Source organism: Kryptolebias marmoratus, linkage group LG3, assembly GCF_001649575.2.
Source record: "Kryptolebias marmoratus isolate JLee-2015 linkage group LG3, ASM164957v2, whole genome shotgun sequence".
Classification (NCBI taxonomy): Eukaryota; Metazoa; Chordata; class Actinopteri; order Cyprinodontiformes; family Rivulidae; genus Kryptolebias; species Kryptolebias marmoratus.
In genome coordinates this window covers 6,755,757-6,767,525 of record NC_051432.1, presented here as the reverse complement: position 1 = coordinate 6,767,525, position 11,769 = coordinate 6,755,757, and the positions used below count along the sequence as shown (strand labels likewise).

Here is an 11,769-nt window from a genome sequence, read left to right as displayed (position 1 = left end):
AGTCAGGGTGGATTTTGGAAGCCAGGCCCGACAGATCTGGAATCAAGATAATCACAGCGCGGCCTCAGCTGCCAAATCACACGCCACGTAACAAACCCATGGTCCACTGAGCCCATTTGAAAGAGTGAGAATATAAGACGGACTTTCTTCCCTCCCACCAGTGGACTCCCTGACATGAGCTCGTAATTATTTGCTCCACAACATAATCGCCCTCAGTGATTGCTCCGCGGAGGTGACGTCTTCGCGACGTCGTTTACACGAAACTAGAAACTGACACCAGGCCCCTGGGGCCGACGCTGGTGCCTGTGTTTGGAAGAACACTGGGGGCCAATGTTCCTTTCTAAAAACTTCAGCAGGAATTTTGACAAATCAAGCGGTTAGAGAGCCGGAGAACAAAAATACTGTATAAACGAGACCAGATGTCGTATAAAACACACGAAGGCCCAGCAGCCTCGGCAGAAAACGGCAAACGCAGGGGTAGGCAAACCCTGGTCCTCGAGGGCCACCGTCCTGCAGGTTTTACTTGTTTCTCTGCTCCAACACACCTGATTTAAATCAATGGCTGATTAACAGGCTTCTGCAGAACATGAGGAGGTAATTAAACCACTGAATCAGGTGTGTTGGAGCAGGGAAACAAGGAAAACATGTAGGACGGTGGCCCTCGAGGACCAGGGATGTACCTATACCGTGTTTCGTAACACGGACATTGTTCGATTAAGAAAACAGGGACGAGGTGCAGAGGTTTAATAGTAGCTAACATAGCGTTTGTCCACACCAAAAAGTGCTTTTTTTTTTTTTTTTTAGGAAAAGCTGAAAAATGATAAAACTGGTCCTTGTTTGGCTAGCCGTTAGCCTAGCCAGGACGAAGACTTTTTCCTCTTTCTCTGCACCTCTTCACTGACGTCGCAGCTGATAAAGGTACTAATTACTGATAACTACTTGATGGAACCTCACTTCGAAAAATGACCCGACTTTCCCTTTAAACAGGTAGCGCTCCATGTAGCCGTTAGCTTAAAGCCTTGTCCACACAGAGACGCCGCCTTCCAAAACGATCTTTTGTTACTCATGACTTGTGAACACGGCACTGCTTCTAGAAATGCATTCGTCCACACGGAGACGCACAAAAACAGCCCGAAACGGCGCAGCTTGCACCCCCCCTGGGCCTGCGTGTGGCGCCGTAACGCTGCCACGGAACCACACCGGAAGCTGAAAAAGGAGGCGTGGAGCACAGGGCTTAAAGCTCACACTCTTAGACTGCGAACGCTAGACGAAAAGAGACGAGGACGGCGAACGCGAGGGCGAAAATGAATCTCCTCTGCGGGCTGACGGCAGAAGTGGAAGCTTCTACCGCGTGTCACATTAAACTATTATTAAGCAGGAGTCGTGTCAGTGCAAATCCACGGACGTGCTCATAATGAACATTTTAAAAGGTAGAGTATCCGCAGAAAGACTGCTGGAGGGAAGGATTCTCCTCGCGGTGCTTAAAGCATATCAGGCTAAATTATTTACACAAGAAGCGTCAGTCTTTCAAAACTATGCCCCCTTTCGTTGCTTTTTAAACATAAACTTCATGTATATTTTAGTTTGTTCTACAACGTTCGCGTTAGTTTTGTTGACAGTTCAATAAAGCAATAAACATCTTTTTGGCATTAGCCTTTTCTGAACATGAAAGAAAAAATAATTTTTGGTAGAGACCCAACTTTGTTTAACAAAATAACTGAAAAGCAGGATGCAAATCCTTATATGCCCTAAAACTGATCTGTTTTATCGTCATTATATAAACAAACAATCTGTGTCAGTTATTTAAAATAAATAAATAAATAAATTCTATGAATAACAGCAGGAAGCAGCAAGTTACATTAAATAAAGCCCAAATCTGCTGGATAAACTAGCAAGGCCACCTGATTTTTATAACTTATCAAACACAACATATTTTGATACCATTAGATAGATCTTTTAAAGACAAATCCAACACAATTTGAATTATTTCTTTTTCTTTTTTTTTTTTTTTTTAAATCGGTCTAGGCAGCAGTAGAAAGTCCTGTGTTTAACTTCCTACCAACCTGAAGCTGAAGAATCGCTCTGATTGGCTGGAAATCTTCAGATAATTCCTTCATAGATAACACCTGAACAAAGCAGTCAAAGGTGCCAGCTCCCGCTCACAGATTTTTTTAATGTGGGTTATAAAATGTTTTATTTCATCTGAGTTGAGAAATAAATGAATGAATGAATGAATTAGCTCAATCGTTGCCCGACCCAGTTGGCTACAGCGCTACCGTACGTCGTTTATTTAACGGAATAAGAACATGTAAAGGATGGACGGGTTGGGAGGGGACAGGTGGCCTTGCCAGATAAATTATACATATTGTAAATAACAATAAATGTGAATCCTCATTTAGACTAAATTCATTCTAGTTTCCACCTCCAGCTGACATCTAAAACGACACTTCAACCAGTCTGTCATCTCAGGTTGTGCACAAAACAAAGAAGCTATTTCAGTCATTTCAAGCTCTCACATTCAAGCTGTTAGAGGCAGCTCCTCAAAAAAATCTTTCAGCTGTTGCTTCATATGACTGCCTTAAACAGTTAATTCAGACTCAGTTATAGTCTTTATTTTACAGGAAGTTTACTGGCTTACATAATACTCCCTATAAAATTTAGTTTAGGTGTAACTAAAATACACCGAAATGTTGTGGATTATGTTGTCCTTTTACACAAACGTTAAAAGCCCAGCGTTTCTTGAAAGAACGCATATTAAACTAAAATCATCTTATGTGAAATTACAGTTGCAGCCGTTTTAGTCGAACCGTAACATTAACGTTGTGTACGAGCTCACCCTCAGACTACGTGTTGGGATTGACTCTCGGCGACCTCCCCTAAAATTTTACCTCAGTATCTGTAAGGCTGAGTTATAGCCAGTTTTGTGGGTGCTCATGCTGATCACACACACTGATCCGTCCAGCGGTTCATGACATGTCGTTAATGGCAACATTTCAAACACAGATTTAGTGTAATCAGTTCACAATCTGTGTCGGAGATCAGTCTCAGCTACTACCACAGCTGGTTTAAGCTCTGTACCTACAAGACTGACTGTGCTTTTAAGGTCAGTTAGCTGTGGCGGCCATCTTGCATTGGGTCAACTCGAAAAAATAAATCAGTTGATGCACTTATGAGGTATTTTGCTAAGAGACAGACAAATATTCACATGCACAGACGAGGGCAAAAGCAGTATCGCCCACCTTTCGTCTTTTAGGCGGCAGGCGATAAGAGGAAACGATGGAAACCCCCTGAGAACCTCACACCCCTCAGCTGCAGCTCGTGTGCAATTAAATTATTGCCCTTCAAGCTTGTTATTCTTCTGTGGGTATCCAAAAACTCTTCTAGATCTCACTGCAGAACAACCGCAAGGAGTGCATTTTTCTCGCTGACGTTCTCAGCCCATTTCTGTGCCGAGGCTGTGATGAAAGCACAGAGAGAAAGAAAGAGACGCTCCCCGTACCGTAATGTCCTCGGCAGGCCATTTGTCCTCTGCGATGCCACTCAGGGCAGGCCCTTATTAGGTCTGAGGGGGGCCCCGGCTCCCCCCCCCGTGCACGGCGAGGACGTGACGCGGGCTAAACGGATACTGAAGCTGACAGCCCGCTCTCAGCGTTCCCAACAATCTGGGCTGCAGCCCCAACACGTGAGGTGTGTTGTTATTTACCGGCTCTCATTCTGAACGTGGAACAGAGAGAGAGAGAGAGAGAGAAAAAAAAAGAGGACATCCCCCGGTGCTGCAGTGGAATACTAAGTAGATTGATCATGTGTTGGAAAGCTGATGGAAGTGAGCAGAATATTAATTCGAAGCCCATATTTTGGGATTAGAAGCGCAGCACCAGGATGTCAGCAGCAGCAGCCTCGGACTGCTGGAAGCACTCGACCCTTTTCTTCCAGCAGCTTTATTAACCCGTGTTAGCCGAGCGTTCAGTCATCTCCTACATCAGTGGGCTTCAATTAACACTCACCACGGTTCGCCTGAAGACGCTCGGCACAAGCAAAGCCAAGTATTTTACAATATATATATATATATATATATATATATATATATGAATGCAGAGGAGTCATATTTATTCTTAGCATGTGGAACAGGAGAAACAAACCCTGTTATTGTTTTCTTTTTTTCTGAAAGCAAACAGAATATCTTTCTTGACGTGCTGGTCTTCAAATCGTTTTATTTTACTTTTTACATTCTAATGTTTTTTTTTTTTTTGCACAAAACAAAAACAGGAATCGATTTACTTTACGCACTCCGTTACCAGGGTTTCTGCAGAAATCAGCCAATCAGACTTCATGCTTTTTAATGCCACGTTCGAACATTCTTAACGCCTGCGACGGTGAACGCATGGACCGCACAAGCTTTCTTTACGTGCCATTTTTATGCGATCAGCGGCGAATGCGTGAACTAGTGCTCGTTTTCGCCTTGTTGCGTTTCGCAGAAGATGAGAAAATCGTGCGTTTTAGTTTGTAAGCTTTTCCTTCCATTTCTAACCAAAAGAGGCGTGACAGACGTACAATAATAATAATAACTTTGCCCTCTCTACTATCAATAATTCAAACCGGAAAGTTGCAGGTTCGATTCGATTAAATTACCCATTTCAGTGGTTGGTGTTGCTGTTTGTACTTCATAAATATGTGCAAAAATGTCACCGAATTGTGATTCTAATGGAACTGTAACGCCGTTTCTGTGGCAGCTTTTATAACTATTACATGCATTCTGTAGTGGTTTCTTTGGGTTGGTTGATGGTATTTCCTCGTATTTAAACAAAGTATATTTGAAAATATTACTGAGGCTGGACCCTGATACCTGATGGTTCAACAGCAGCCTGTTGAAGACACTTCAGTCTGATATTATGGTCTGTTCCAGTCATCCTGCTCTCCTCACCAGGGGAGGCGCTTTCTTCAACTGTTTTGTTTAATTATTTAAAAAGGTAAAAAAAAATATGTTGAAGGCTATAATATGCTGCTATTTTCCAAAACTTTTTTTTAAATTAATACAATTGCTGCAAAATCCTTTGCCACCCGACCATCGACAGGCTGCAGCCATGCCTTAAATCAGGAGTGGCCAATCCTGGTCCTCGAGGGCCACTATCCTGCATGTTTTCCTTGTTTCCCTGCTCCAACACACCCGATTCAGTGGTTAAATTACCTCTTCTTGTTCTGCAGAAGCCTGTCGATCAGCCACTGATTCAAATCAGGCGTGTTGGAGCAGAGAAACAAGGAAAACATGCAGGATGGTGGCCCTCGAGGACCAGGATTGGACACCCCTGCCTTAAATTTATCATCTTCCAGCCACTTTAGCTGGAACTGTGCATGGTTCTGCGTGCTACAATATTGTAAATTACGGCAAACATTCATAACTGAAATACCCGGATGAGCGAGTCCCAAAAATTGTCTTTTTTTTTCTTAAAAGATGAAAACTTCCAACATCAGTGAAATTCTAATGTGTTGCTTTTAAACAGCATTTAAGGCCTTAAATTTAGCTAAATTGATTTAACGACTTTGAACGCCCCGCAGAAACCCTGGTAACATTCTTTGTGATGTTGGGGATTTTACGTTGACTGTGCAGGCAAGCAGTTTGTAATTCTTTCCATTCATGCTTATTTTCTCGTTTGCTCCCCTGTTTCAGCTGCTCCGTTCTGCAGGGGTCATCACAGAGTGCGAAACCGCATGAACGATTTGGTAATTGTTTCTGCACCAGACGCCCCTCATGACGCAACCTGGACTTGACTCTGAAGTCTCAGGATTAGGAGACCGCGGTCCACCCCCCACCCCCCCAGTGCTTTACTCATGCAGGGCTAATTATTACAGCACAGCAACAAACTACAAGCAGAGAAAGCATCTTAATGAGCTCCAATCTCAGCTGCTGCTACAAGATTCAGGATCATGGCTTGTTTTAGGTGTTTGCCTAAAAATCAACTGTGGCCACACAACTTGGACATGCGGTGAATTAAAGTCCCCCACCACCACCAGCAGCTAGAGACGTGTGCTGCTGCTAGTCCTGCTAGCCGAGCATCTTTATATTCCTTCGTTTTCACCATTTCCATTGGATCAGCATGGAGGGGAGGGGAGAGGAAGGGAGGGGGGGGTGTACATATTCTGCCAGTAGAGCTCCTCCAACCACCGTTTCCACTTCCTAGTACTTTCAAAATAAACTATGAAGGCAGAAACAGAACTTGGGAGGCATTTATTTATTTTTCCCAGCAGGGGGTGTTGGAAAAAAAAAAAGAACTTAACTACTAAAGCACGGCCAGGAGCAAGCTTTGCGTGTTACTACCGGGTGTTGGAGTTTATTTTCCTTGTTGTCAGTTCAGCTTTTAGTGGATCGGACTCGTCACGTATTATCTGGTGTTTAGTTTTTGGAGTAAAGCAGATTTATAAGCAGGTTTTAGAAATCACCCCCCGTCTCTGAACACAGCAGATTTGTCCAGTCTCCGTTTTAGTGACAGCCACGGTTTTTTTCTTCATTCTAGCGTCTCTTTCTCAGACCTTTCTGCGTGCTGACAGTCAGCCGTGGTGGCCATCTTGAATTGCCTCTAAAAAGGCGATCAGTTAAAGCTGTACATCCACATATCACTTTCTGAGAGTTCCACTGAAATCTCTCCAGTGGTTCACGGGATATTTTGCTGACAGACAGCGTTAACTAACAGCTCAGGCTGTGCGTTGTGAAAGACTCTCAGCTACTGCCTTACAGCTACATCACTACACTCCAGCCATTTTTGTGTTTCCTAAGGTCGACCATCTGTGGCGGCCATCTTAAATTCAGCTGACTTCAAGTTAAGGAGCTGTAGATGAACGTCCAATGAAAAAGGTTCAAATAAAACCTGTCTAGTGGGTCACAAGGTGTTGCTAACAGATAAACACACACACAAACACTGGGAAAAAACAAAAACATTATTGCTTTTTTGCCTTTAGCGGTGGGCAATAAATATTTATGAGGGTAGTTACATCCAGTTCTTTTTCCTCCACTCTTTCAAATATCTCAACCACCCCCTCATCCAGTTTGAGATTTGATCCTGTAATCTGGGAACAAAGCTGCTTTACTGCCAGTAATAAAGCAATTAGCATTAATACAAAAAAAGCATGTGCCACCTAAAACAAATCACCTTAAATGTTTTTTTAAAAAAAAGGTGTGCAGCCTAAAATAATTCACTCTAGCTGTTAAAAAAAAAGTGTCCCAACTATAATGAATTACTGTAAATGCTAAAAACAATGAAAGAAAAGAAAAAAAAAAAAATAAGTGCAAGAAAATGTGCACAATAAAATAAAATTATAATAATAATTTCACTGAATTGTACCGATCCGTCAAGGTCCAGATAAGACTTCATTTGGATGACACGCAGGTCAGAGGTCAACTCCTGCCATGATGTCAGCAGTAACTTTTTTTTCCCCCTTTCTTTCATCAAGTATGGAAAGGATTAAAGCAGCGGCGACTGTGTCTTTCTGAGGGTCAGGACTGCTGTAATATTTTCCATCCTGTGAAGATTAGCTTCACAGACACACTTCTCTCTCATTTTAACGGAGCTTTCTGGGAAAGCGGGGCCGCAGAAGCTGGAAAACGGAACATCAGTTAAAAAAAAAAAATGTTGCCTCCAAGAGTAATAAAGGACAGAGCAATAAAAGTGTCTTATTTTTAAGACTGAACAGTCCATCTGTGACGCACGAAAGACGGTGGAAAATGAAAAAAAAATAATACATTATTTAAAAGGAGAGTTTTTAAAAAAAAAAAAAAAGCTTCAGATTGAAAATAAAAGCAAGAGCAAAAAGTGTCAGAAGCAGTGGAACTAATGCAATTAAATGTGATCTAAGGAAAGGCTGGAAACTCCATTTTTATTATGTCTGCTGGAAAATCAAGTCAGAAAATGATTGGCAAATAGAGCACCTGAACAACAATTAACATTTATCTTCTGAAGACGTCACGATTAAATGCTCAGAGTACCTTTCACACCACACTTTTAGCCGAAGATCATCTTGTGCTGAGGGGTGGGGGGTGGTTATTGCCATTTTGGTCGAACCTTTGTAAATGATGTAAAACGCGCAGTCTCGTGTGAGATTCGTGATTCATGCGTCGTGCACAGAGTACGTGTTGTGAACGACCCTCAGCTACTACCACGCCAGATTTTAGCTCCTTTAAAACGGACCGAGATACAGCCATTTTTGTGTTGGCTAAGATCGATTAGCTGCGGCGGCATCACAAACTGGCTTGATTTCAAAAGTTAAATCAGCCGCGGCGGAGCATCCAATGATTCCATCTGAGAGTTCCTCTAAAATCTGTCCAATGGCTTATGAGATATTTTTTTCCTAGGAGACGTACAAACACACACACAGATGACACATTATCGCCCGTTCGCCTTTAGCTGTGGGCTGTAAATGTTTGTGAATGAGAATTTTTTTTTTTTCTCCCACTCTTCTAAATAAGTATCTTAGATCCCCCACCGTCCAGTTTGAGATGTGATCCTATAATCTGGGAACAAAGCCTCTTTACTGCCAGTGATAGTGTAAATCGGCTCCAACTATGAGATTGGGACCGAGTGGGTTCAGACACAGGGGGGGACAACAGAGGGGGTGTACATTTCCCCCACTCTCATTTCCGGACTGGCCAGCTGGTTCGATAGATTTTAGAGGCATGAAGCGATTGATCCGAGCTTCTCTGTCCCACACACACACACTTCCATTCACACGTGTCTGTAAGTGCCTTACATCTCTGAGCCTGCCTGTCAGCAGTCTCGGACGGGATGACTTTGTAAAGACAGCCATTTAGTTTACCCCCACCCCCAAACAGGAGCAAACAGGCCACTTCACCTCCATTACTGGCTCTTCCAGTGACGGCGAAAATGGCTTTCCGTCTTCCACCGGAGTACTTCAGCCTACATAATCCACTCAAATGATATCCCGAGCATCCTCCTGCTGTCCTGCGGTGCTCTATTAGCAACGACATATGACCATTTCAGGGCATCCCCGGGGCCAAGAACGGCAATGTAATATTGAGCCAACGGTGACAGAAAGATCAAAGTTATGCTAATAAAAAAACACAGGATCTGAGAGGTGAGGTAATCAGACTGATTAAGTAAGAGGTGTGCTGTTACACACACACACTCCCATAATAAAGTTGGGAACACAGCGACCCCTCCCCCCTTCAAAGTTCAAAACAAAGACAAAAAGATGCCAGCATTAGATGACAACAGGTTATTTTTTGCTCTATAATGACACATCAGGCTTGTTTACAGTATCTGCCTTGTGGTTTGAGGGATTTAATGGGCTCTTCTGGCCCTTTTGAAGTTGGGTTTCTTTGGAAACGTTATAAAGAGTTAATATCTCACCTGCTGTAGGCAACTCTTTGAACAGCCTCAGTTTTGAAGAAATAGACACAATAGAGGTTGAAGCAGTAATTACAGAGCTAGCAGCCTGTCTGAACGCAGCCGAGACCAAAGTGGACAGCCGCCGTCTTCAAACGCAAAATTTTAAAACTTTTATAGCGGTTCACGTGAGAGCTGTCTTATAAACTTTTACACCGCTTTCATTTTCACACTGCGTGAATACTAGCATAGAGTTCTGTCTTTGTGCAAACGTGCGAGCAGAAGCAGCTAGCTGTGGCATTTCCAGTGCAGCTTGGGGTCAATGTTGGGCAGAAACTTCATAACATTTCATTTCTGTCAAAATAACCAAGTATTGCAAAACTGAAGGCGATGTATAGTTGCATAAGCTGTGATTTTTTTTTTAAAGATTGCTGTTGCTTTAAGACAGAAAAGACTTGCTAGCTACGTGGGTTTGTGGATTCATTTTCATTTTCTGCATCGTTTGCTTCAGTTGTATGTTGATGATCCAGGTAAGTGATAAAAATCCTTTTGGCCTTACATTATTTGGAGTAAAAAGAAGTTGTTGTTTTTTTTTTTGTTGTTGTTGCTTTGTTGTATTTATGGCAATGTCACAGCTCATTAGCCTTTCCTGTTCCCTAAAATAATACGGCACGCGATGGTTCCACTGTAGTTGAGAAAGTGGCGTCCGCAGCACAGACGCAGGCGTGTAATCTGTCGTTACAGCTGTCACGTTTAGGGTCGTGGGTCAGAGGTAGGCCTGTGTTTAGGATGTCCACGGAAGAGCGCTGCAGTGGCGTTTAGGGACTGTACTCGTCTAGAACCCCCGCTTCCGCTTGGCCGCGACCCAGAGCTTTCTACTACAGGTAAGATATTGACTGGTCATGACTCCACCACAGCACCCCACATCAAAATGGCCAGAATATCCCTTTATTCATCTTGCAGCTACAACGTCCTTAAAGGCAGTGAGGCACCTTATTATAGCCTGGATTTACTGAAATTGGCCCTTAGAGCAGGAGCCTGAGCAGCACCTCGGGATTACACGGTTACTCCTGCGGCTCCGGGAGTAAAGTGGAGCTGGCGTTTCCTCACAGAACACAACCACCACACACACACACAATGTATTCGGACAAATAAAAATGAAAAAAAAAATCCATCTCCTCACCTGTCCGACCTCGCCGAGCCCTCCCGCGCCGTCCATGCGGGGCCGCTTGCACTCCGCCCCGGTGGAGTCGAGCAGCGCGGCCGCCGCCTGTCCGTCGGGCTCCGGGTCTCCTCGCTTCATGCCCCGCACGGCCGCCGGAGCGCCGCCCGGGCTGGGAAGCACCCCGCCGGCCATGGCGCCGTCCAGCTCCCGGTCCATGAGAGCCCGGGACACGGGCAGCATGATGGACGCGACGTCGGTCGACATTAACATTTAAAAAGATATATATTTAAAAAAAATTAAAAAGGAAAGCAAGAAAATCTCCTTTCGGCGTGAAGATAATCTAATCTCCTGCACTTCAAAAGCCAGTCGGATTGATTTCCACACACACACACACACAAAAAAAGCGCTGGTAATATGGCAAGTTTTGCTCCCCCTCGTTGTGATAATGAAGCGGCAGGCTTTAGCTCCAACACGAGCAGGTTTATTTGAAGCTAAGTCGCTCCTGCCTACATGTATTTATTAGTGCCTTACAGAGAGGCCTGCGTTCTTCCAGACCATAACAAAACCAATTAAACAAACACCGACCGCAGCAATGGCTCCTGAGCTCAGCCTACCGCTCACTTTTCCATCTGACTGCCTCTCGGTTTGTTTTTCTTTTTGCTTTCTTTTTTTTTTGAATGTTTGTTTTTCCTCCTCTTCCGAGCGTTTTTCAGGAGCCTACCGCAACCTCAAGACGAGAAGAGCCCCCTCTCAAACATGTCCTCCCTGTCGCTTTTTTCTTTTTTTTCCTTTTCCTCCCCTATTAGCCACAGAGAGGTTCACTGAAAGTCAGTCCTCCTCGTGAGCTCTCATGTTAGTCCGCAAGTATGCGTTTAAAGGAGAGGAGGTGGGGAGGGGGGCACAGGACGCACGGACAGACGGACGGATAGATGGATGGAGGGGCTGCGGTGTTTCTTTCTCCCACTCTCGGTTATTATTTTCTTCCCTCTCTCCGTTTTTTTTTTTTTTTTTCCTGTAGCGCGCGCGTGTGTTACAGAAAGGAAACTGTCGTCCCTCCCTCTCTCCCTCCCTCCCTCTCTCCTCCTCCTCCCTCTCTGTAGTCATTCTCCTCCTCCTCCTCCTATCTTCCGCTCTGCCTTTGAACCAGGCAGCCATGCAGCAGCCTGCGAATACACGCAGCGTGCCGCAGTGCTTCCATACATTTCACCGAGGGGAGGGGAGTCCACGAGGAGGAGGAAGAGGAGGGGGGGGGGATAGCCCCCTGCTCCTCAC

At 44.3% G+C, this 11,769-nt stretch overlaps 1 protein-coding gene across 4 annotated transcripts in view; it reads right to left on the bottom strand.

Annotated features, from left to right (window-relative positions):
• Nucleotides 1–11,500, bottom strand: part of LOC108241542 (RNA binding protein fox-1 homolog 2) — a 59,117-nt gene extending 47,617 nt beyond the window's left edge. For 3 of the 4 annotated variants that reach the window (XR_005232925.1, XR_005232924.1, XM_017425770.2), the window contains exon 1: nucleotides 10,516–11,500. Coding sequence is in view for 2 of the 4 variants with exons in the window: in XM_017425770.2 (XP_017281259.1) it covers nucleotides 10,516–10,767 (252 nt within the window). In the remaining 2 variants the exon portion in view is untranslated. The remainder of the gene's footprint in view (nucleotides 1–10,515) is intronic. The other variant, XM_017425769.3, reaches the window with a different exon arrangement.
• Nucleotides 11,501–11,769: the final 269 nt, after the last annotated feature.